This window comes from Labrus mixtus, chromosome 20 (genome assembly GCF_963584025.1).
Source record: "Labrus mixtus chromosome 20, fLabMix1.1, whole genome shotgun sequence".
Taxonomy (NCBI): domain Eukaryota; kingdom Metazoa; phylum Chordata; class Actinopteri; order Labriformes; family Labridae; genus Labrus; species Labrus mixtus.
In genome coordinates this window covers 938,211-965,227 of record NC_083631.1, presented here as the reverse complement: position 1 = coordinate 965,227, position 27,017 = coordinate 938,211, and the positions used below count along the sequence as shown (strand labels likewise).

The 27,017-nt window shown below is 38.5% G+C and overlaps 3 protein-coding genes across 6 annotated transcripts; 1 reads left to right on the top strand and 2 right to left on the bottom strand.

The window, feature by feature from the left end:
* Positions 1-120: 120 nt before the first annotated feature.
* cog1 (component of oligomeric golgi complex 1) lies at positions 121-12,284 on the bottom strand. Of its 4 annotated transcripts, none has more exons than XM_061065758.1 (16): positions 11,921-12,284; positions 11,293-11,540; positions 10,952-11,133; positions 10,579-10,755; positions 9,996-10,152; positions 8,930-9,140; positions 8,347-8,710; positions 6,528-6,982; positions 5,741-5,887; positions 5,485-5,646; positions 4,993-5,117; positions 4,159-4,267; positions 3,876-3,985; positions 3,248-3,329; positions 1,955-1,978; positions 121-327 (listed from the first exon to the last, which is right to left on the bottom strand). In XM_061065758.1, the coding sequence occupies exons 1-15, from the start codon at positions 12,224-12,226 to the stop codon at positions 1,970-1,972; spliced, it is 2,844 nt and encodes a 947-aa protein (XP_060921741.1). In that variant the 5' UTR covers positions 12,227-12,284; the 3' UTR covers positions 121-327; positions 1,955-1,969. The 4 variants fall into 4 exon arrangements, with proteins under 4 accessions (XP_060921741.1, XP_060921740.1, XP_060921738.1 ...); XM_061065757.1 differs by having other exon boundaries at positions 121-324; XM_061065755.1 differs by lacking the exon at positions 1,955-1,978.
* A 948-nt stretch (positions 12,285-13,232) lies between these two features.
* Positions 13,233-16,101, top strand: smim22 (small integral membrane protein 22). Its single transcript, XM_061065763.1, has 4 exons — positions 13,233-13,315; positions 14,074-14,187; positions 14,889-14,962; positions 15,675-16,101. The coding sequence occupies exons 2-4, from the start codon at positions 14,082-14,084 to the stop codon at positions 15,720-15,722; spliced, it is 228 nt and encodes a 75-aa protein (XP_060921746.1). The 5' UTR covers positions 13,233-13,315; positions 14,074-14,081; the 3' UTR covers positions 15,723-16,101.
* Positions 16,102-16,888: 787 nt separating this feature from the next.
* rogdi (rogdi atypical leucine zipper) lies at positions 16,889-25,294 on the bottom strand. The gene is made up of 11 exons (XM_061065762.1): positions 25,092-25,294; positions 23,614-23,685; positions 22,493-22,575; positions 22,148-22,202; positions 21,985-22,065; positions 20,307-20,402; positions 20,094-20,192; positions 19,892-20,005; positions 19,759-19,808; positions 19,535-19,661; positions 16,889-18,141 (listed from the first exon to the last, which is right to left on the bottom strand). The coding sequence occupies exons 1-11, from the start codon at positions 25,164-25,166 to the stop codon at positions 18,100-18,102; spliced, it is 894 nt and encodes a 297-aa protein (XP_060921745.1). The 5' UTR covers positions 25,167-25,294; the 3' UTR covers positions 16,889-18,099.
* Between the last annotated feature and the right edge of the window lie 1,723 nt (positions 25,295-27,017).

The following is a 27,017-nucleotide window of genomic DNA, read 5'->3' as shown; positions in this document are numbered from 1 at the left end:
AAAGTCTGCAAGCTAATATGTGAACACTAACTTTGCTGTTGCTCGTTTGTGCATGTGTTTTATGAAAAAATGTGAAATGTGAAAAAATCATGAACAATAGAAGAAATCACACAAGACGCATTTCTCAAGAGAGAAATCTTTTTTTTTTTTTTTACTATAAATTTTTTACAAATATTCTGCAAAGCCAAATGAAAAGTCTTGAGCAAAAAAGGGTTACTTGGCCATGCCAGACAGCCAGCTGAGTTTGAACAATGAAGGTGCGGCTGTGTCTTCTTCCTGATCTACGAGTTGTCTGAACAGGCTGCCTGGCCGGAAGCTGTCCTCCTGCTGGGGGAAATGGAAAACATCAGGTTTGTTGAGATTTTAGTAGATTGTTCCAACTGGTCATCTGAAAGCGTAAGTGATACAAACATACACCACCGTCTATTGACCCCGATAAATCCAGGGCCCCGATTCAAAGAACCACAACACAGCCAAAAAACAATCACTAAGGAAATCATTAAGACCATCCATTGAATGAGAATTTGAAGGATCCCTTGAACATGTTTCCTCCATGTCAGTAATGTAGCATTTCTTATTAACTAAGGTTAACTGGCTAGTGTTAGTAAAGCAAGTTATGGCCACTCCAGAGATGTTCACAGAGATGTAGCACAGTTCCCTGATCATACAGTTTCCTCTGCCTCTGACTAGCAGAAAGGTGCTCCTTGTAATTGATATTAAAAAGGCAGTTTGTTCCTCTGAAAATTTGGTTAGCTGTGGGATAATAGATCAATTGTTTTGGGTGTTCAAATCAGTGTAATGTTTCACCATTGTAAACAGCTACGCTAGCATTCTGACACAACTGTAGTCAATTGAGGGCTGTGATATGTAGCACAACAGTTAGCCGATCCATACTAAAACGTCTGTATTATATAATAGCATGTGGCTGTAGTAGATCATTTATGTTACATAGAGGTAAATAATATGACTGAAAACTCTGGTAGGGATTAAAAGGAACCACAGGAGCATGCTAATGCTAAGTGAAAGAATACTTGAAGCACTATGTTAAGACAAGGACTTAAGGAGACTTAAGCAGTTCTAAAGCAGTTTAAACTATGGACTACTTTAATTATTGTCAGAAAGCTAAGGGTAGCTTAGCACAAACAAGGGGAGTAACTTCTCATGCGCAGTGCACAGGGAGAGAATAAGTAAGACAGCAAACAAAAATGTCTCTCTCATAGCTAGAAATGTGACAGATTTCAACTTGAGCTGCCCTGAAACATTTATTTTTTTGTTTTGTCTTACTTTAACATATGCCCTTTTTACACAGCCTGTTCAAGGCCAGAATTGTGCGCCTTTATTATCTAATTCTAAAGGCAGACAGAGGAAATGGGGGTTTATGTTGTTAAACCTTTATGTTAGCAGCAGAGGTAGCAGCTGCTGTAAAGGGGTTAAGCCAGAGGTATGGGACACAGGTTTGACATTTTAAGTATGTTTTATGTGTGCCATCAAAACATTAGATTTCCATGAATGATAGCTACGGTTTTGCATTTTATGTAAACCATTTGCTTCCAAAAAGCATGGGCTGTAGAAAATCTTGAACGGGGGAGCTTTATTGTCTTTGTTGTTCGGTTTAGTGTTTAAAAAGCCAGGCTGGACATAGGGCAGGCCTTAAGAGCTTGTGGGGATCTCTGTATGAAAAGGCCTACAGACTTACTATGCAAATTGCATAATGGGATTTGTCAACCTATGTGTTTACTGTTGTTTCCCAAGCAAATTCTCTATTAGTCTTTTCCTCAGCTATATAATGAGCCCTAGCTGAACGTGGGGGTGTTAGTGAGAACAGAGCAGCAGTTTTTAGTTTATACACATCTGACTGTCATACCGTACTGCAAATGCACCCACAGTAAACCATGGCACAATTCACCACACAACCAAAACACAAAAAAACATTACCACATACTGTTGAACTTGCCTGCATTTCTTGCACTCAAAAACGCTGGGAGGGCAGAGGGTGTTAACAGACAACATTAACTCAAGATGTGAGACACAATAGGAAACACAAAATGAAAACATACAGTGGTTGTCAGAATATGACACAACACTAACACTCAGAGGAGCTTCAGGAGACCTGAGGCCTGTACCACGAAGCTGGATATGCTGTTGGCGAGGTTACTGCACTGTTAAGCCTGGGTTATTCAGTGCTGCAAAGACAGCACACTTCTCACCTGGGTTCACTGCCATGGTATCTAATGCTGCGCACCTGACCTACACCGAGACACATTATGTTTTTTACAATAGATCAGCCAAAACAACAGACTTCCTTCTGCCCAAATAATTGGATAATCACAAATAGCGATCTTGGGAAGGGGAAGAGACCAAGACTGTTCAAAGACTGTGGCATTATGGTTTATCATTTGTGTGATATAATTCATCTCAATATCACTCAAATAGTACGTTTACACCTTGACACTTTACACTTAAATATCTTTTATACATTTTTGTATATTTATATTTATCTATTTTTAATTTTTATATTTCTACATTTCACTGTATACATGTATCTTAAGAGTAATGTGGGGAGTGTATTTTTATTGCATGGCATTGCTGAACAGTCATTACATTTCATGGTCCATCTGTATGAGGATGTGACAAATACAAATCTTAAAACTAGTGGTCAGAGTATAATTGTCCACTGGATTTTGAGCAATTGGTTAAGAAGTGATGGGCACTGTACGTGGCATCCTTTGCCATCAGTGTATCAATGCGTGTCTGAATGGATGAATTTGACATTTAGTTTAAAGGCACTTTGAGTGGTGACAATACTAGAAGGACAGCCCATTTATCAATGACTATTTGCTGCATACAGGAATACAGTGCTTGTGGAGCGCAAATCAGAGGAATGCAATCCACTTTAATGAATCTCCAGAACTCCTCAGAAGACCTGTCCTGACTAACACGCTTGAATTATTGTCTATAAAACTATTGTCTCCTTTATTTGTTTTAAATACTTTTCTCAAAGTTTAAAAATGTGCTCCTGTTGGCAGCAGACTTGTTTCTGTAAGGAATTGTTCATATGCCATAAACACAGCCATGAATCATGTGCACACATTCAAGGAGACCTCAGGTTGACCTCACATAAACCAATTTAATGTTGACCAAAGTGTAACCAATGTTGTGTGACAGCTTTTGTAATGGTTAATAAAATCAGTTACTCTGTTAAACTTGCTTTGTAATACAGGCCTCAGATTCCAGATGTGTTACTTACCGGTTGGTGAGGAGCTTCAGAGCTTCTGGAGGCTGACTTAGGTTTACGAACATTAGACATGCTGAGAGGCAGCAAACCAAACCTACACAGGACAGATCAGTCAAATAGGGAATAATTGAAATAATGTTTCTGCATTTTCAAACTTTGATATTTATATGACAAACAAGACTTAGACTACATTTTGACTAAATATGATGTGGTAGTGGATCATTAAGTAACTACAGAACTTAGTGAAAAATAATATTAAGTTAATTTATGGATTTACAAATTCTCCTATTACCGGTACTTGAAATATTTCACAAAAACCTTACTCAATTTTCAGACTAATTTATTAAGCTCACAACAAGGATTTTTCTTAGCTCCAAAAAGTACACACTGTATATACTTGATTTTAGCAAGCGCTGCAATTTTATGAATAATTAAAAATAGGTTGGAAATACACTTGGGCGGCCATAAATTTACTTGGCGGCCTGCCCAGGTATCGTCTATATGTTGGATACACTGGTTCATGTTTTTTTTTAACATTCTTTTGGTGTCCATGTACCAAAGTGAAATGACCTACGTATAACTAGATCTAAAGAAGCTTCACAGCTATGATCCACAGAGAAACCTTGCATTGACCTCTCACCTGATCTGGCTGCTGGCCAGCGGCAGGATGTTGTACGGCTCCTGGGAGTTCACACTGCTGCTCCGTAAGGAAAACTGTTTCTCTGAACCTGTCAGCAGTCCCAGCAGCACCTAAAAACACAGCAGCCGTAAAAAAAAAACAAAAAAAACTAACATTTGGTCAAAATTCTGTAACATTTGCGTCATTAGCTCACTAAAAGAGCACATCAAATGTGAACAGTGGTTCAATACGTTTTGATTTAATGCTTCTCAGTTCATAAAGATAATACTACAATATTGTGTACCGAGGTCCTCTGGGAAAGACGATTGAGGTTAGAGTTCAGTGGAGGTGTGAACACGTCCAGGTCAAATGGGTCAATGAAGCTTTCAAGCCAGTCACATATCTCGTGGAATCTAGATGACACACAACAGAGATCTTTTTAAGCTGTCAGGATATACAATAACAGGGATTAACAACAGTTAATGTATAGATAAAAGCTGGGGGATATTATCATTCTCAATCCTCTTCAATCGGGTTATTTTTTACCATCATTTATCTTATATATATCTACTGTATATAGTTACCCCACAAACGTGATTAAAATACTGTGGAGTGAATGCCAATATTTTTCTGGAAAATGTATACTTTGCGTGAGTGTATGAGTGCTCCTGTGTGTTGGGGGACAGAAAAATCTCATATGTCCTGAAACAGAAGCTTTCTACAAACACAGCTATGACATGAGGCAAGTGTAGCAGCTAAATACAGATTTAGCAATGTAGAAAATATCATGTGACAGCTATTTCTTACAATATGCAATTTTCAATTTGATTTGCCCTTCCCTTGATAAACTTTACATACGCCACAAACTCTGAAAATGGCATGCAATGTACCAAGTTTGTTTACGATCTCTGCTGCCAGTTTTGCTTTATAAACCACTTTGTGTACCAAAACGGCACTGGTAGTCTAGTTGTTATTGCCCGTGCTCCATGTACAGAGGCTGAAGACCTGTGTCTCTTTCCCCCCAAGTCGTTCCCCACTCTCTCTCCTCTGTTCCTGACTCTATCCACTGTCCAGTCTCTAAACAATAAAGGCTTAAAAATCCCCCAAATAATTGTAAAGAGAAAAAAAACTATGCTACCTTGGGTCTTGTTGGGATCGGGAGCTCTTTCCCTCCTCCAGTCTGCAGCCCAGTGTGGTGCTGAGGTAACGAAGGTCAAACAACAGCTGCAAGGCTCTGTTCTGAGTCATCGGGAATATAGCCTCCTGTAGGAAACAGGAAGAAAAAGAATAGACACTTAAGAGATTATTTGGAGGGAGACCAGGGAGACAATATTGAAATTGTGGATGCTCCAGTGGCTCTCCAAACCTTCTGGTTAAATGTTCTCCTCTCACATGTATTTCACTTATATTTACATATATTCATTGTTGTAAAGCTTTTTTATACTATGTAGTATTTCAACATACTGTATTTTTTATTTTTTTTGTTATTTCTATTATTAGCTTATTATGAACCCTGACCTGGATAACTGATTCTGTCCTTTTTCATGTGCTAAAATGTTCTGCTAGTGGTTCAACAGTTAGCATCTCTCACAGTGTTGAAATTGTGTGTATATTAGTGGGAGAGATTTACTCTGTTGGGGGCTTGCTGTGTAAGACTGTGGAAGTGATCCAGGGCCTGAGCATGACAGGCCTGCAGCAGCTCCTGCAGGGTGGGCCGGGGTAGAGCGTGGCCTCCCACCCGGTTGACCTCCACACACAGCTGGAACAGCAGTGACTGCACGAACCAAGACGGCTACAGAAAAGGGTTGTTAACAATAGATCAGTGAATGCAATCAGAAACCATTGTGCTTCCAATTTATGTTTACTGTGCATGTTGAGCATCTGACCTGGACAGGAAGACGGATTTTGGAGGTGACGCTGCTCCCAGACTCTGCTTCTTCTTGGATCTCCAGATCTTCCCAGTTTGTTGCTGTTGTAAGGATGGCACCAGCAGACTCAGCATGCAGCGCTGTGCCAAACTTATCCAGAAGCACCTGTCACAACACCAAGAAGTGTAACTCGCCAGGCCTTGAAGAAATATCAACAATTTTCTAACATTGTGAAACACCGAAACAAAGGTTAACAGCAGCTTTGAGTTAGTGATACTAACAAATCTAGCAATTCTAGTTGTTGTAATAACAACTACTGACAAAACAGAAAAAAACGATGTTTGCACAATAAATTGACAGTACAAGGTTTACCCTAGATTTTAAAACAAAAAAGGTTCAGGCTTATATGTCTGTGTAGTAGCTTTTATAGGTTGACCTTAAGATGCAGCGAAAAACTCAATAAAGCTAGAGTATGAACAGTTTAGCTTCGGTTAAATTTGTACTCATGTACTTCTATCTATCTACTCTTTCTGAGAGGTGTCAAAGGGTCTCTACCAACCCTACCTACTTTTTGGGGGGATTGGACAGTGGAAAGAGTAGGAAATCGGGGAGAGAGAGGGGGAATGCATTAAAGGATCCGCAGGTCGGACTTGAACCCAGATTATAAACGCCATACATTGGGCGCTACGTAACCGCTGGGCCTTCATGCACCCTATTTCTACACTTTCTTACACAAAACATACTTAAAACTACAAGCAACACAGAACATTTTACATATACATAGAAATTGGAGGGAGTGTCTGACTTTGGACAGGGTGAAGCTCCAGATACGGTACGCCTCCATGCTGCAGTTGAGAAGCTCCTCCTTTAGTCCTGCCCACTTTGCCTGGGCAGGACTGAATTCTGTGGCGGTCCTGGCCTTGCCCAGCTTCTTGCTCTGTCTGGGTGTTCCCTTTGCTGTGGCCTCCGAACCATTCTGTTTTCCCAGGATACAATGCTTGAGGTTGGGGCAGAGTTCACCCATGGACTGGCACAGCCTGGCCATGAAAAGGATTGAACTGAGTTGGGCCGGGACGGGTTCAGGGGAGGCTGTGGCAAGTTCAGAGCGAATGGAGGTTAGGATGCTGTGGACGCAGGCCAGGCAGCCTTCCCGGAAAGCCTCCTCCACTGCTGGCGAGTCAGTGTAGCGGTTAAAGGAGGAGGCTGACGTGCTAGTGGCAGGAACAGAGGAGGTGATCGAGACCGAATTGGAGTCAGCCCCTGCCGAGCACAAAATGAAAGATAGCGATTATTGAGGGTTTGGAAACGATATTGCCTCTTGAAAAAGTCTCTTATTAACTTTAATGAACACTGACAAGTTGGCTAATGGCTCTGTTAGGCTGCACCAGCATTCCTTTAGATAAATACTAATGAAAGTGTGACTGCATGGTCATTATGACAATTTTAACATTCAGATATTTAACAGGTATGATGTTGATATAATGTTTCCCATTATCAACTCTACATAAGAACTTAACACAAAGTACAGATGAGGCTGATGGGAGTGTCATTAGTTCTGCTGGTTTTTTGACATAAATAAAAGTGTAGGACAAAACTGGCATATTAATCTTAAATTCTGAAGGATGCCAGTTGTTACAATACATAAGGTGGAGAATATTCATGTCTTGATATATTTTGATGACCCCCTTCCACCACCACCACCTTTTTCAAATCTGAAAATGTAAACCTAGCAAGGGTGCATAATGACATTACTGAGAACAGATACACTTCTAAGCTTACACAAAAAGTTAAATTTTGCCGAATTTGACAAGCATTTATTTTTGTTATAGCCATGCTACACTTTTTTAAAATACTGTGATTTTATACACCGTGCTCTGCAAGTGTGGTTAACCACATTCAAGCAGCAGATCATTCAAGCTTCACAATAAGTCCTGCAAATAGACACCACATCATGGGGCTTCAGTACAAGCTGTATTCCAATGACACATGAATGATGTTTGCTACAAAGGGACATTACCAAACTACTACTTACAAAGCAGGACCAGACGTGCATGATATGAGGAAAATGTGCGATGTAGGATAACATTGTTCAATATTTCTATAACAATATGAAGTGTGATAGATTAACAAAATGCAAAAGTGCAAATTGGCTATGATGCATTCTCAAATCTGAATCCAAAAGAAATACAAAGAGCAGTTTTTGCTTTCTGTTTATTTTCTAAAATCTAGGTGTCAAGTTATTTTTTATTACAATAAATTGTATCAAACTCCATGGCTAACTTGTGATGGTCAGGTTGTTGTTGTTTTTGCAGATTAGTACATTTTACCTTTGCCTCTTCTGTGCCAGTAGAACACAATTATTATTATTATTATTATTATTATTATCTCAAGTTATCGCAGAGCCAGGCTAAATAAGTATCAGATAAATAAATGTTGTATATTTGACACTTTAGGAACTAGTGTTTGGACTTGAATATTTCAAGGTCAAAGGAACTTGAACAGCCCAGGAATTTGAATAGATTGGGACTGGTGCCCCACTCCCTGTCCTAAGGATGATGTCTGTTTAAACATTACACTTACTTAAGCAGACTAGCACATAGGAGCTTAGTTTGATGTGCACTTACCTGTGGCCTGCGAGGGAAGGTAGTGCTGCACATCATCCAGCCTTTCCTTTAGCTTAGCATCCACGGAAGAGCAGAAGTTTTGAACACAGGGTGTCAGGGCCTGGGTCTTCATGGCAAGGCTACTCCTCTGGTGCTGCTGTCCCCGCTGGCTAACGCTGACCCACCCTGCATCACTTAGCAGGTCTCCTGGAGACTCTGACCACAGGAAGGATGCCACATCTACCTCAAACTGGGCCCCTCGGCTGAAGCTGGGGCTGGTACATGAAGAAGTATGGATGGTCTGGCCCTCGAGATCCCTCACAGCTGAAGTGAGGAGCTGGATAGAGCTAGTTGATATGGCTTCGGTTTCTTCTTTGGTGATAGCCTTGAGGATGGGGTGGGGTGGGGTGGGGTGGGGGGGGGGGGGGGGGGGGAATTATTGGAATATAATTGTATTCTCAGCATTGGTAGGCGGTTCTCTGATAATTCTGAGATTCAACATGACACAAAAAGAGGCACTTATCCATTTAAAATAGGGAAGACCTGTTAAGATGTTGGAAACTGTAAACTGTGATTATAATAGTAAAGCTGAGAGAGAACTTACCTTCAGGTGCTGCAGGAAAAGTTGCTGCAGGAAGTCATCCCAGACTGCTAGTGGTCGCTCCAGCAGCCGCTGGCATACAGTGGTCCAATGCTGACTAATGGACTCTGTCGACAGGAGGTCCCACACGGCATCCCTTATGGCTGCTAATCCCTTCAGGCTCTTTACATAGACCAGAAGGCCACCAACTCCATGGCAGATAACCTCCTTACAGCTAAGCGTATAAAATTAAACAATAAGTAGTGATAAGTTAGCAAAAGAAAAATTAACCAATGATGTGTTTAAGATAATTGAGAAAAAAACTGCTTTATTGGTACTATACTTCAAAAGAATAGGAACATGTATGAGCAGCTACCAGAACACAAAAACTGTATTCAAAAGTTTAATATAAATAAACACTAATAATATAACATTATTTAAAGTGTGCACACCTTTAAACAAACAGAATGTTCCCACTTCTTGTACTTATTGCACAGTTTTGATGACTGATTAAGTGAATATTCTCCATGTTTTCAATGGATTTCCAATGATTTTTAATGGTAAATCCACTTCCCCCGTCCATTCTACATGACCAGGAAAGCTGGAAAACATAGAATGGAATTCTCTGCTTCGTTTGGAATCATCCTGGCAATGCACACATGACTTTGGCACCTACAGAAGATGTTTCTCACATAACATATGTGACTTAAAAAGATAGAGATAAGGCTGAACATAGTTTATTCCCTCAAGGCATAAAGCATTGAATCAGTGCTTATCCAAGGGCATGAATCACACTTTGAGACCTATGTTAAGAACTCTTGAAATGTATTTGAGATTTTAGTTAAGCTGTTTAGCCACTGACAATGAAATCAACCTGTCTGCAGATTTTCTACATTATAACACACTAGGGAGGGTTTAAGCCTGGACCACTGGGAGGCTTCTATTTCTAAACAACTGTTCATCAAAGTGAAAAAACTATATTTGCAATATTGTGTGTCTGGAATTTGAATTGCAAGCATCTATTTCATACTTTTATGAACACCAAAGACAAAAAAAAACAAGAGCAGTTTTCTTATTGGTTGAAGCTTACGTATCAATCCACTGCTGCAGAGTGTCCCGGAGTTGCTCTCTCTGGATTGGCTGAGCCAGGGTGCGGAGGGTGGGCTGGAACTCAGTGATGGAGGGAGGCAGGTACTTGAACCAGCTGCCTGTGCTTGTCTCTCCCTGCATCACCCTCTTGCCTTTAGCTGAGGAGACAAATGGGATGAATGTTCTTACTTCTTACTTGTATACACCTTTATATTAAATACTTTTCTCTGGTAGCAACTTGTCAAAAACAAGTAGTTTAATCATAAACTCCTTTAACAGCTAAATTACTTTCAATTTGACCATAATTTCAAGATAATTTATGACAACAGCACTGAGAAGCTGATAATCTCCTCCATCTGTGAAAATACAAAAACTTTGGGGAAAAATATAAACAGAAATGAATCACAAGCTAGCTTTTTTCTCCAAAAGAACTGACATAGAATATGAAAAGCCTGTTATTGAAACATGCAGAAACCAAGCAAAAGTAAAGAGTTTTTTAGAATGAAAGCAGGCCTGTTTTAAAAAGCTCTCTATAAAAGACATCAACAAACGTATCCTGACTTCCAGGACATCTTTTTGTATACCTGCAGGAGTGTTGGAGGTAGCAATCTCAAGGATGGAGAAGAGCATGCCACAGCTCAGGGTTCCTTCCCCTGGCCGGGGGCTTCCCTCTGGGGGCAAGTAAAAGACGGCATAGGCCTGGAACAGAGTGGTGACGAGCAGCTCCACCAGACTGCACACCTGGGCCTTGATCCCTGCACCTGTACAAAAAACATGTTTATGAGCATTTCATAAAAACATGTTGATGGGTCATTTAGCTTCACTTAGACATAAAATAATGATACTGTAAAGAACATTTGCTTTTCAACCAAACAGTTAACACCTTTAATCCAAAACTTTTAATGTGCACTTGGTTAAAAACTGGTGGCTTGGCAGGTAATATAAATGGTTCAATACCGTGCTGTGGTTGGTTGAGCAGCTGATGAATAGAGGCCTTCCGGGCCAGCAAAAAATCAGCCAGTGCTTGACGTGGAGAGCTACCTTCCAAAAGCATGGTGGACACCAGGGCCTCAGCAATGGCCTGGTCTGACACCGCCCGGCCCTGCAGCAGAGACCTGCTGTCCAGTAGAATGGTGGACCTGCAAGGGGACAACTTCTTTGTGACCTATAACTTAGCATTTATTCAAAGGTTCTACTTGGCTTAGCTAATTGTCATACTTCAAAAATTCTTATTAATGATGGATCCATTCATTTGTGTTTATCAAAAGCCTTCTTTCTAGTAAGATAACATCCTATACCTGAAATGCCCAGTGGTGGCTACCTGTCGGACCAGAATTGGGAAGCGGGCCAGGACAGGGCTGTAGTGGCCCCCTGTAGCAGCCTCCAGTTGCAGCAGACTGTGCAGGTGGCAGCATAGCAGGTAGAGCTGAGTGGCCTGAAGGTACTGGGAGGCCTCCATGGCGCTCCAGATGCGCTCTGGAATCTCTAGGAGGAGCTTGATCTGGGCAGCCATGGTGTAGAATTTATCCTGCCACTGCCTCTGGCTCTACAACACAAGAGCATTTATATTTACGCATTTTACAAACTGAAGACAAGGTGTGACATTTTTTTTTATTTTATTTGATATACTAGATGTGTGGGGAATTGATTGTATGTAAGTTAGTAAAAAATAACCAATAGATTTTCTTTTTAAAAGCTATTTGCATTCATGTTCTTCTTGGGCAGCTCCTCTTACATTCTGTGAACACTAAAGAATGTCTGCTTTGTTTGGGGGACATATCATGTCTGTTCAGCATCAGTAGTCTTCCCATACTTGTAATTGGCGATTTTTGTATAACTTCAAAAGAGATGCATTGCCATTAAATCAAATTGGGTGTTCGGAGGTTTGACGCTATGACAAGCTAAAATAATAGGTACTCTGTTCACCTCCTGTCTGCTGCTGCTCACACTGGTTTTGCCTCTTTTCAGACTATGGCAGTACTGGTGCATGTCTTGAATGGACTGGACGACACTCTCTGAGCACTGCCTCATCTCTCCAATGGTGTCAGCAGCGTCCATCAACTCCCGGTAGCGTTCTCCCACCATCTGCCTAAGCTCCTCTTTCTTCTGCTCAATCTCACCGCGGACTTTGCGTTCGATTCGACGGATCTCATCGGTGTTGTAGCGCTCGAAGAGAACCGCCGGGTCCTTAATCTCCGAGACCCGGAGAGCCAGCGAAGGATCCTCAGCCATTGCACATTGAAAACAACCAGGGCTACAGCAGGAACCTCAACCCGGAAGTCCGGAGAGGTACACATCCTGCCTCCACGTAAGCAAATATGTGACGACAACTAAGTACGATGCATTTATTGGTCAACAAAGCTGTCCGTCAGAGAATATTTCCATGCATGCCAGGTAACGCCTACCCTAGCAACTGAACCAATCAGATCATCCCAAAGTATACACCTCAAATTGTATGATGATCCACAACTGTTTTGAAGATTAACATTTTGTATATTTGCCGTTTGATTAAATTCAAAGTAACATGATAATATGGGAGATTACTATGACCCTGGTTCCTGGCTGGGGTTTATTGTTGGAAAAAAACATGGTTTTTTTGGTTATCAAATGCTTGTTCATTACTGGTTTGATAGATTACAGGAATTTATATTAAAATGCTGTTGCATGGACACACTTTTGACATAAGTAGATAAGTGCTCATTTAAGGAAGTCAGGATTTCAGTCAGGATTTAGTTCGCATCCGGAATAGAGGCAGCACTGGTGGAATATACAAATCACCTTTCAAGTGAAAACAATGGACTTTCATTGTTAGATCTTAGTTCTGCATATGAAACCACTGACAGTCACAACCTACAAGTGATGAAAAGGAAGAAATCACTTCCTTGATCGTTATATTATAGTGGGAGTCGTGTGCTCTCTTTATGTAGGGACACAATCAAATCAAAACAGAGCAGACACACACACACACACACACACACACACACACACACACACAACACACACACACAACACACAGACACAGACACACACACACACACACACACACACACACACACACACACACACACACACACACATCACAACACACAGACACACACACATCACATCACAACACACACACACACACACACACACACACACACACACACACACACACACACACACACACACATCACAACACACAGACACACACACATCACATCACAACACACACACACACACACACACACACACACACACACACACACAACACTCGGTGTTCACAGGTGCGTCTTGTCAGGAAGCACATACCCGGAAGACTACAAGCGTCTCCGTTTACAGGTAAGCAATCGTCAAAATATACACTTTATAGCCTACTTGCTAACGAGCAATACATATATGCTTGTGTACATTTTTTATTTTGATGTTATTTCTAAATGTTTGAGTGAAAGAAGTATGAATGCAATGTTGCACGTAGGCTTTTTATGTATATTGATTCCGCCTAGTTACCTGTCAATACCAAATGGGGGGAATTTTTTATTTGTAAAATAGTAAGATAAAGAAAGATCTATGGTAGTCTACTTTGTGTAAGAACGTTTTCTAATGTTTTAACCAAATTAGTTGTTGCTTATGTCAGATAGCCTATTAATGTTATAATTTAAATAACATAATACCAATCTTTTTTATTATTAAAACGGAAAAGCGAAGGTTTTATATATATATAAGTATAATTTAACTCACATTTAGCATTAAATAAATTAAGCAATTAGTCATTTGATAATTTGCGAGCTGCAACTATTAATATAAGCCTTATGATCATTATTATATTGTAATGTAATCTCAGAGCTGCTTTACTTCAACTTAGCATAATCAGTCCTCCCCATTTATTTATAGCCTATTTGCTAATGTTACTATTAGACTTATCAGCATAATATCGCTGTTACTGCTAATAACTAATAAGCTAGTAACTTTGTTAAATGCTGTTTAACATGTTTTATCATTATAGCAAACCTGGGGGCTTGTATGTGTCTTTTACACCATTATCTTTGATAATCACTGTCCTTTAACAAAGTAAGTTTTGTGCATATTTTTAAAAGCAGAAAACAAGATGATTGAGGATCAGTTCCAGGATGTGGTTTCGAGACTACAGTCCAAGGAGTTCTTCCAGTCTGACTGGGACATTGCCTCGTTTGCAGTCTTCTTCATCTTCATTGGTGAGTTAAAGAGAAGGAAAGAGATTACTCTTGATATAACTTTAAACCTTTCTGTATCTATAGGTGGATATAAATCCATCAATCATCAATCAATTTATACAGTTGCCAAATCACTTTATGAATAGTTAACATACAGCATAGAGTTGTTCATGTAGAATTTCAGGAATGTAAGACATTTTCTAATGTTCTATTTGTATCATAATGTTCTATGTATTATATTGTTATAAAAGCAACAGGCTGCTTTTCGCAGTAATTATGATTCCATTAATTTCACATGTAAATACAGTAAATGATTATTAATGTTTGACTCCAATTAAATTGTGCAGTTCCCATTAGCCTCAACAAGCCATCCCACAAATGTTGTTTAACTGAAACATTGTATTTTTATCTGCTTTTATACACATTGAAAGGATTAAAGGAGTTTAAAAAATGGGTGGTGTGAGATTGGTTATAGTCGGCTGGTGTGGGTCAAAATGCTGAGCTTTTTTTTCTAACCGGTCTAGCCCTGCTCTTTCTTACCCACTTTTTACTCACACCTTTACACTCACTGGTAAGAAAACACTAGTATGATGATTTTTCTTCTCTTTGTAACAGTTTTCATATTTTACCCATCCATTCCTCTCTACCAAACAGTAGACATATATTTGAAAAGGAAAGCCTGCGTCTGCTGTGTCAATGTTTTGCTGTGTGTGTGTTGTCAGGTATGGTTCTGCTGCTGGTCATTCTGGTCCTGATCCGTTGTTGCTGCTGCTGCTGCTGCTGTGACAATGACAAGGTAGTTCTGACACAATCCAATATTTTTAGTTCAAAAGATTCATGCTTTAGGGGAATTACAATTCTCAGGAAAATCTCAACAGACAACCATCTTACATGTATGATTAATTAGGACATGTTTTATGGATCAGCCTGCTATTGCACTTGCTCAATCTTATGCATTTATTATCTAGAATTGAATACAGTTAAAAAAAATGTATATGACTTTGGTGTGATTGAATCAGAATCAGGCATATTGCCAAGTAGGCTTACACATGTGGAATTTGACTTGATGTTTTTGTGCAAAACAAGAGAAGTAAAAAAAGAAGAGGAAAAGCTAATAGCTATTTAACAACTCAACTCAACTCTTAATAGCACTTTACACATAACACAGTTGATCCAAAGTGCTGAACAGCACTCTTACTGCCATTATTAGAGGAATATAAAAAAAGATAACTGAAAGAAAGACAAAATAATAAATGTGCACAAAAAGGGAAAAGGAGCTATGCAACTGTGCAAGATGATGATAATGAGTGCAACTATCTAATTAATATAGATTATGATGCTGTGTATGTGTGTGTACTTAAATTAGTAGATTAGGGGCATAGCCATTTAGTCAGTTGAGAAACCATTTATAACTGAATGTTGCTTTTGTTCTTGTCATGAAGTGAAAAAAGACTGAAACTCAGCCAGGGACCTTTAAAAAAAAAAATGACCTTGTGCTTTCTCAACAGCCTCGAAGACGGAAGGTTGGCATAGAGAATGTTGCTCTGGAACCCTGACAGATGAACAGCACTAATCAAACCTTGTGAAGGCTGATAAGGCCAGAAGCAGTACCTCCTAGTTTGACTACTGTGCCAATAAACAGAATTTGCCATTTTAACCATCAGCAAGTTTTAAACTAGTAAGTAGTGAACCCAATGATTGGTTGAAAACAATTTCTTTGCCATTTAGTAATTTGGCTACAAAGTAATGGAAATACAATCGTTGATCTTGTTGACTGTCACTCTATAATGTAGGTTTTATTGCAATGATACCAGAGAGGCTGAAACAGCCTTGTTTTATAACTCTGTTATAATTTCAGTTCCTCCTATTTTGCTTGTTGAAAGAATGTTTCAATGTTTTACATGTAATTAAACATAAAAACAAATATTTCACATATATTTTCTATGCGTTACTGTACTCCTTTTCATGAGGTCATGTCTTTGTATGGGGTAATGTTCAATGCAAAAAGTCAAAATAATCTTTGTAGAGAACAAGTACACAGGTGAAGGCTTCCATCATTAAACAGGAGAAGGGTTTGATTCTGTTATTTAGAGGACAGCTGGCAGGTTTACAGGCTCAGTCCACACTGACTGCTCTTTGTATGTTGAACACTCTTTAATCTTTAACTCCTCCAGTGAAACTCAGCAGTCCTTGATGATAAGTGGTGGTGGTGGTGGTATGTTTACTTTTGTAAAAGATTGGGATATTTCCTGCTTATAGGAGAAGAAGCCAATATTTAAAAGAGTTTAAAAGAGAAGAGTTCAACAAAGCCATGTTATTGTTAAGAATATATTTATTGCAGAGATATCAGATAAATAATTTCCACATTTTACATGATAGACAGCTTTTCACAAAAGATTAACACTTACTGGATAAAGTCATTTGTTCATGATTGGATTAGTGTTTGGTTCACATGGAATCAATATGTGCAAACTGTGTTAAATAAATATGAACAAAGAGCAGACAAACACTTGATATGAAACATTACATCAACAGACATGGCAAGTAGCTTATCATTTAGACATAGTCTTACAAAATAAACTGGGAATGTGAGTTGTCCTTTTATTTCAACCAAAACGGAAGAAAATAAATAAATAAATACAAAACAATGGTCCGGTTCAACTACCTCAATTCCAAGTTTAAGTCATATAGCAGTCATTTTATTTTATTCCAATAAGTAGTACAAGTAGACTTCAGTTTATTTGATGAATTAGACATCACACTTACTAATACAATGGGTGTCAGACAACAACAAAAAAGTTGAATGAAGCAACCCCCACTGTCATGGATATGCTATTATGTTGTCATTGCACAGTATTTTAGTTACTAAAACAACATACTCCTACCATACAATCTTTTTGACGAAAGCTGAGAAGATTTAAACAATGGACTATTTTCTCTATGCTGTTATCACCAAACCCTTAAACCCTGAGAACTGCTACCACAGATTTTCTATACATCAGTGTGTTTTAATGGGATACTACTGCTTTAATTCTTCAAACATTAAAAGTCTTTAATTCTTCAGAAGTAACTGTGTAAATTCAAAGAAATTTCCTGTGCAATGTTACTTTAGTGAGAATTCATTCAGATCATCAGACATTTTTGTCATTTTTAAGCTTGAATTCGGAAGTGCACAATTCAACATAGCCAAATATAACGGAGGTTACACACTGATACACATCTAACAAGAGCTTAGGGAACATTCCTGTCTGACTTTCAATGAAGCATCTTGGTTTATTACGTCACCTCTATGTTAAGAAGAGAGGGGAATTTGTTTAAAGTTTAGCAACCAATTCATTGCTACAGGCCAGAACAAAACAATAGAAGGTTTTACAGAACCCCAAGTTCACTAATGTGGCGTCAATCTTTTTTTTCCCTTCGTTTTGGAAAGCTCCACTATGCTACAGGAAATAGTATACACTGGCTTAAGTAGTGCTAACCAACACAACTAAATCTGACGCCCTATCGAAGCCTCTGGGAAAGAAAGGGGAGGGGGTGCAAAAGGCTCTGTTAAGTCTTCCAACCCTGAGCAGTCAACTAAGTGTTCCAAAACTTTGGGATAAGAACCAGCTAAATACTCTTTATATTCTAAGTAGCCTAAATGTAACAAAATAATATATTAATCAGCAACATTCAAATATTGAAAATTCAAGTCAGTGCTGGGATGCAATACACATCAGAGAAGTGTCAGTCAGCAGGGCTAACAAAACTTGCAACGGCAAACATCGATATCCCTGGGGGTTTGATTGGCTCACTCAGCTAATCATGCAACACTTGAAACTGAATGAATGGATAATAAATATTGATAGAAGTATAGACCTTTCAAGAATTTCCCTTACACTTGTGGGTTTAGTTTGGTTCTGACTGGTCTCTTGAAGTTGGACAAGAGGTGGGTTAGAAAGGTCTGTAGTTCCAGAAACTTGAGAAAACAGATATCTGTGAGGATGAAAACACAGAGGCAGAGGAGCTGGTTAGACTTTACTCAGTAACAGAAGCAATGTTAATATTGTTCAGGCCAGTACCAATCAGTCACTCAATCGCAGGCTATTTTCACAATAGACACACAGTTTTACAGTTACTAAATGCCTAGTGGACAACTGTAAAGCTGCGCTCAATTATGTTTTGTGTTCACCTAAAAGAAGCCGAACAAGCCGAACACCCAATACAGTGAAGTTTGGGAAGTAGGAATGCATGTTACTGGATTTTCGTCAATGTTCAATATGCTGATATTATCAAACTAAAGTTGCAGATGCAGATTTATGCTACTATTTATGCAATTTAAGTTTTTTTCCCATCTTATAACAGAGACTTTTTAGTGTCTCCTGGAGTTTGACTCACATAATATGATGCTTACTTATTAGTGTGATGGCCAAAAGGCTAAATGAAGACAAGAAATAGATTTTCACAACAACACAGGGCACTACTTCTACGAAAAGGTAAGCTTTTTAAAGCTTTTTTTTTTACAATCCTTGCCCTTTCAAAAAATTCCAGGATCTTCCCTGATATAACCCTTTTAATTGGCTTGGGACATCTCTAAATCAAAATATAAACCCTTTTGTTTGAAACACTGATGATTTACTAATGCAATACATGCACTACTTTTTGATTCATTCACCAACAACAAAGCTGTCTTTTGTTTATTCAGGTTTTTAATTCTCCAATGGTTTACACCTCTAATTTGTAAAGTCATTGATCATGCTAAAATGGCAGAGAGAAGAACTTGTTCCTATAACAGAAAACCCTATTGGAAATGACATAATTCAAAATAGTCTCTTTATGCTCAGTAACAAAGAGGATACCTCAAATAGGATTACTTCAAAAGTATCAAATAATCTGAGAAAAACACGGGGAGAAACTTCAGCCCTTCCCACTTCCCAACCCCGGTTGTTTAAATAGTTAATTTCTAGTTAAGGTCAGATTTAAGAAGTCATGTCCCCATACGATGAATCAAGTGTTGATGTATTTAAAGGAAGAATTTGTGACTTTTTGATCCAGTAGATGTCGCCCTTGAGCACCATCTCTAAACCAAAACAAACTGCCATTTGGCGACACCTCCACTATTCTGAAGCCTCCGCTCTCCTCCAGCAGCACAGCTCCAACCCCTCTATACTCGCGGTCGCACGAAGGAGTTATAATTGGAACATGATGTAAACACGGCCTGGCAACTGTACAGCTGGCAGGACTCGGCTTGTCACTCATTGTAGACACTAATGACTCAGAGTGACATTTACATAGGATATACTTGATTTCTGGTATATCTATGTGTAAAATATTGCACAGTCTTCCTATATTTGATATTTTAGTTCAATCTTCCAGGAGAGATACCCACCTTGTCCTTTAGCTGCTGACAGAGCTGCAGGGAGATGGTGAAGAATACCAGCGTATCGTTCAGCCAGGGCACCACACACTCAACCTTATGAACATGGCTCACCTCAAACCGGTTGTTGTTGAGCTCGCTGTGGAGGAAAACAGAGTTCAAAGTGATCTTAAAGATACAACTGGACACAAAAACAGAAAGAAAGAAAGAAAGAAAGAAAAAGAAAGTTGACTTACAACATTGCTCCTGGGTTGTGCAGCACTGAGCTCCCAGCTGGCTTGAAATTCTATCAAGTAAAAAGACAAAAAACCATGAAAACATGAATGACATGATGCTGTGTGTAGTGTTGTAGAGTCACAAGTTTCTAACCTTAGTGGTGTTAGGAGGCAGCACATGAAGCTGGTAGACTGTCAGACACAATTTGCTCAAGTTGATGTAAAAGTTCACCATCACATCCCCGGGCATGGGAGGAGAAAACATTTTCTGGTGATGGAAGGAGAAAAACAGAATGCTTAACAGACTAGTCATACTACAGTAGTGTGTGTATAATGTCCTGTCTTATGTCCTGTACCATCAAACCACTGGTGGCCAATTCTGGCAGGGTCAAGGAGGCTGGGGTGGTGAGGCGGTTTCTTGCTCGTGTCAGCTGGAGCATCACTGCATCCATGAGCTAGAGCCAGAAAAGAAACATGAAGCTGTCACTGTAACAGCATTGAATTGAAATATCCTCATGTTCCTCTCTGTTCTGACTGGAACAAGGCTTGGTAGCCATGAAGAGACAGACCTTATTAACCTCAGCCCCTGTCTTAAAGTGGTAGCTCTCATCGTGGCTGCTCAGCAGCTGGAGAGCCTGGTTCACATGGTTTCTGGCATCCTGAATCTGATGGATAAACAGAGACAGGAAAGAGATGGATTTAAAAGCACAGTATGTCAAATCCACCACCAGGGGGCTCTCAATCAAAACAATAACAAAAGATGACGTCAAGGCTAGCAGGGAATCGTGGGAGTTCTCTCTGCTATGATGTTTTTATCAAAGCAGCGCATACAGCAGCAGTATGGCAGCTTTCAGTAGCAGCTCACGCTTCCTTATGCAGCGGTCTTTGACGTAACATCTGGTGTTTCCTTGGCAACGATAAACATGTTTTGTCTGTCATGGCGGCTCATCATGGCGGCTGCTGCGAAGACACGGTGTGTTACAACTATAAAATTACGGATTTCTCTGGCTTTGATAACTGTTGGAAATATTTGAGGTAATGTAAGTACTCAAAAAATATATATATAACATAGGCTTAGTCCACTTTTTATTAATTTAGATATACTTGAATGTAAACATTGTTATAAAATTCTACATACTATACCTTTAAGATCATTTGCCTATAAAAAAAAGAAGTAATATTTTGTATATAATTCTACAAAGTATATAAGAAAATACGCATTCGACATCTGTTATTAGTCAGGTAGTTAAAAAGTTATAAATGATGGGCTAGCATTCTCATGGGAGCCCTGTATGCACGTTATAGTTTTGACCAATTATAAGGCTTGCATTGGAAATCAGGCTATGAATAAATCTATAAGGTCCTTACCTCATGTACAAACTGCCTTTGCAATGAAATAAGCTTTGTCAGGCCTCATAGCTACATTGTTTCTGCTTCAACTGGCCACAAAGGTACCATCATCTGCTAACAACATGCTATCTAACAAAAATCAGCTGCCATCATGTTAAGCCAACAACCATGTTACCATCTCTCCACAGCAACCTTACCTGAACAAGAAAATACTAAATAAAAGCATATTAAGCATATTAAGTATAAAGTGTGGTGGAGTAGACTTCACTATTCCTACAACAAATCACATAAGTCTGATAGATATATTGATCAAAGAAAGACTGTATGTCAGGGTAACACACTATGAGTCATTTGAACAGTTCTACAGTTCTGTGAAATCCTTAAGTTTGTATTCCACATGTTTCTGAGTCTTGCAAAGTAAAATCGTTACCTGAGCTTCATTCCATTTTAAAGCAAATCAATCACATTTTTATTAACAGTGCATTTATCCAGTGGTGCTTATTCTATGATCAAAATCCAAATATTCTCTGTGAATTCCCAGTACATAGCCTTATTTTCCAACAATTATCATAGCATCGGATGCTATATCTAAGCCAGTTTTTCTTGATAACGTTGAAATACTTGTTGAATCCTTAAACCTTGTATCTACATATATCGCAAGGCCGGTAATATGGAGTTTGGCAAACATGTAACTCATTTTTAAAAATAACTCTAGTATTCTATAATAATATCCTTCAAGAACTATTTAAATGCCCTTTCCTCTTTAAATTGTCGTGGCTGAAATGTTTATATGGTGGACAAACAGTGAGAGAACTTCTTGGGAGACCAAAAAAAATGGAACAACTTGAACTCCTCTTTTTATCTCAGTTCTGTTTCCATTACGCTGACAAATTGTACCTGCTGCAGTTTCCACTGCTTGTCCTCCCTGAACTGAAAGTGCAGCACTTGGCTGCTCTTTGCGACCTTCAGGTTTATATCCTGTTAAGAAAACATTAACATGAGACACATAAACCAAAATCAATGTTTAATTTGAACACAAGCCTCAAAGAGAAAAACTTACAGCCTGAGTCAGAGTTTCTCCCTGCAGTGTCAGCACTCCCTTCACTTGATCCATGCTGCAAATAAAACACAACATTACTTATTTACAAAATAGGAAGAAGAGATTGAGGAAAGGAAAAGCTTTGTAGTGTGTGAATGTGGACACCTGATCTAAAGATTACACCATAAACAAAAGGACCAACAGATTAATTTAGCGTCCGAGCATATTTCAAAACCATTTATGACTGAACACCTGACTGTCAATTCCCTGAGAGGAAGACATTTAATGATACACATTTTTACTGTGGCTCTATTGTCTTTCCACCATAAAAGTATAACAAAGAAATATGATCAATATGAAATATACGTTGAGCTGCCAAGGATGAAGTTTTCCTGTTTGAGCTGACTCTCCAGGCCCGGTGTCAGCATAGAAAAACGTCTCGATGCCTCCTGTTGATAGAGCAGAGAGAACTTGCTATCAATAAAAAATCCTATCCAAATCCTATTGACAATGTACATATGTCATTTAAAGTGTGGGTTAAAGATTCTACGTTAATCTGTATCCAGTCTATAACCCTGTTACAAGTGTCAGAGACCTACTGAAAATGCTTGGCAGCTGGGTTATTAATGCAGTGGCTGTTATAGACATTCACCTTTATCATTTTGGGATTTTACAATCAAATTATATAATAATTTTACACTTTTCATTTTCATTAATAATTCTTATCGTTCTAATTCATCGTCCTTGGCATAATTTATTATCCATTAAGTGGATTAAAAATCAATTCAACAAAGGCTGAGATATCCTTCACACAAACAGTCATTTTTTGGTGAAGAAAGCTAAGAAGTTTTTTTCCAAGAAGAAAGAAGACAAAAAAAAAGTCTCACAGTACTTTGCCCCAGCAGTATTTATAGCAAGACACCATTCTGTCATGAAGGAAAACAAATGTTTAACAGAACAGTGGTAGAAGATTTGGCCTTGTATGTCTTTCTTTCAAATATTTAACAGTTATTTTCATACAGCCGTACTACTTGGGATTTATAACCTCATTGTTATTTCAATTCAAACCTTCAAACAATCAATCCATCCAAGTACATTTGGATGGCACCTTCCATCCATAAAGGGTTTGATGAGGGTTTTCTGATGGTTCGTAGTTAAAACATGTTTGTTGTTTTTTGTTTAGCATGTCTTCTAAATTCACTGCCATCTTTTCACAACAGGCAGGGTGTTTATTCAAAGTCTTCAAGAAGTCTTCCAGACTAGCAAGGATAATCCTGGTGAAATCATCATGTAATTAGTATTTAATTCTCAAAGCTCCTTGGGACCTGCAGATAGCATTATAAAACATTCCCCACAGTCTCTGAAGTCCTAACAGTAACATGTTAACATTTCTTCATATGTTTAATTGGTGGGGTAGCCCTTTAATAAACTGATTTCACGTCACTCTGCTCTAAATACATCAATTTACATGTCAGCTTAACTTTTACCTTGAGGACGTCCTGGAGCTGCTTTAACACAGCATGTACCTCTTCTTTAAGCAGCCAGTTGAATTCCTCCTCCTACCAAAATGACAAAATAAAGTATTCACTCCATGATTTTTTAAAACAGACATGTATGGGACAATACGAAACCAAAAAACGACATTGCAGTTTAGAGGGGGTTCTCATAGTTCACACCACAGCAGTCCCTTCCTTTGTCTGTACAACTCCTTTCTCACAGCTGCAGACACTGCATTTACATAGATTAATATTATGCTCCCTGTTTCATAATCATATGCCGTACTATGTCAATGCAGATTAAACATTGCTTTACAGCTTGCACGTTCAGACATGAGTTGCACTGTCATTTGTCCACTTTGCACCTCACAAGGACCTCGCAGGACCTATATCCTGCAGTCTTTCTAATAATGAAGGGGGAGACTCAAAACAAAAGTATGCAGGCCAACCAGTAGAAGTGGCCCTTCTCACTGGATTTATTAAATCGGCACACATTTTCTTAATAAGTTTATGGACTCATTTGCTTGATTCAATCCTTTTTAAAACAGCCAGAAGTTGATTTTGTGAACCATGTTGCAATTTGAAGTAAAGCATACAGAAATGCATGGTATGCTTTGGGACTTCCAGTGATTGGGAAGTCTCAGTTACAGTGACCTGTAAGAAGCAACCGTAGTCCACAGACTAAAGGGTGGTATCACAGTGGCCATGTCTACTTCTTATATAAACAGTATTTGGGTTACACTTCAATAAAATCATGCAGCCTTTCACCATCCTACAATTAAGTAAGTTCAAATGTTCAGTTATGTGACCACTGTTTGAGACAATTGTTAATAAGGTTGACTACATAACACCAAGTCAAATAAACAGTAATGTATCTTTAACAAATGAATCAAAGTTTTAAATCTGCCCAGCTGTTTGCAAGCAAGTCAGAGACATAAGCCTGCATCACAGTTTTCAATGACACATCAATATAAAAATACATCATGAAATAAATACTCGCAGAAATGAATATAGACTTACTGCTTATTATTTCACTAAGTATTGCATAATCCTCCGTTTGTTCTTCTTCATAATAACAGCTTTTTAAAGGTCTGTTTATTTGTGAAATGTGATGTTTCCATATAAAACGCTTTATGTTAATATACCACTTATCGTGGCAGGCTTTAGGATGGGCAGGCTCAGTTATATGAGTGGCTTTTGCTTCGGTCAATAATCAAGGCCCATTGTCAACATCATCTCAGAATACTGTGACAGCACGAGCGCTGCTTACAGCACCTGCATTGTAGCGCGCGCGCGGGTGCTGCTGTCCCTCTGGGCTAACAGCACGTTATTCACGTCCCTCAACATTCAATAATATTATTCACAGCTTTAATAATGAAATGTTAGATTCACCGACGACTCAGTCAGTAATTGGTCAAGGCAAACAGAACTGCATCCTGTGTTGCAGAGAAAATGTGAGAACAACTTACCAATACAGCTCTCTCCACTTGACTGGCAGCGGACATCTTGGGCAGCTCAGACAAAGATCTCTGCGGGTTGAGCATGTTTTGCAGCAAAGATAATCAAATCCTTGATTATCCACCTAAGTAAAACACTGTCCACTCTGTAGGATGGACGTGTCTCACTCCACTAGCTATGTGAAGGATCTGATGTTGCTATTAAGTGCTGTCGGAAATGACGCGAGTGCACATATGAGCTGCCAAAAACAGGAAAATACAAGTGCAAATATTCAATATATATTAAATATTAATGAATTGTTGTAATATATGATACTATGGGCGGGTAGTTTCAAGAATAGTCAATATTTGTTTCAGTTTTATTCGTTTTTATCTTTAATTTGAAGTATTCATTGCGCTGCATGTGCATTTTCTCCAATATTCCTTCTAAAGGCATCTAAGCAGGCGCATAATGCATGCTATATTACTAAAAATTCTTATATATATCATTAGTGTATTATGTTATTGTTAATTCCGACCAAATCGCTATAATACTATAGTGTATTTCAGTTTTTACAAGGATCGCCTGAATGTACCATTAGGTTTGTCATACACTATTAAATAGGCCCCGCCTACGAGTTCCCATTTGGCAATACAACTTCCGCCCAACGTCACAAGCAGGATGGAAATACAGAGGAAGTGCGTGTGTCCAATACCCAAACGTCCCAAACACTGTAAATAATAATGTAGTTATTTTTGATTTTACTGGGAAATATTTATATCCACAAGTTTTTTAGGCTCCAAACCACTCTTTCCTCTTTTTAGAAAACTGCAAAACTGTGTTTGGTGAACACTATGACGTTCAATGGATTGTATGATTGTGATATATAACATATATTATTAGAATTATTCTATATTTGTACAACCTTAGTGATATTTATGGATTATTTTTCCTTAGTACATCTTGATGTTTTAAAATTATTTTACAATTTCTATTTTATATCATCCTTCATGTAGGTGGGAAACAACTTAGTTTTTTAATGAGTTGAAAAGCTCAGATGTATTATTTTATTATTGTTTGACATGTGTAACTTGTGCATTGTTAAATTGTTAAAAAAATAAAATAAAAGGTGCGTATGTCACTTTACAATTACATCATGACCCCCTCCCCTTGGACGGTCCCTTGATCTCCCAAGAAATGTAAGATGTAATGACACAACATGGATGCTACAAAAATATGTTTTAACTTGAATAATGCGTCAAGCTTATCTAAGACACTTGTTGACAGAAGGTAAATATTATGTTTTAAACATCGATTGATAAATCAGTTTCCACATGGTTAGTTATGTTTGATCCTGCCCATGTTGCCAAAACTGTGAATGATTCAATGAATGAATAGCTAATAAGCTCACGGATATTTGTTAATGAGAATGGGGCATAAGACCTTGATTGGAGTACGATTTACAGCAAAAAGTCGCAGTCCTGGAAGTTGGAAAGTAGTGAAAAGGAGATTACCTCAGTGTTGGTTTTGAGAGGTATTAAGTTGAAACATTCTATTATCTTCTCAAACAGTCCAAATAATATTTCATAACAAGATCATAATTGGTCAGTGAATACACGTCAGTAATTAGGAGAGTATTTATTTAACAGCACAAAAGTCTTTATATTTCCACATGTACACAAAATCATAAATATCCCCCAAAACAAGTTTCACCCTCCTTCCATTGATAGAATCCAACTCATTGACATTTGAATGTGATAATAAACCAATTATATAAGCCACATATTAATAAACCATTAACACGTGAACTGAACCTATAGTAGTAAGACATAAAGATGTTAGTCTGTCAAAAGTTGCTGCTTTCATAAATCCAAGTTATTGTAGATATAAAAGAAACCCTAATCGACCTTATGTACTATTTACATTTGTCATCTATAAACCTCTCTTTACACATAGTG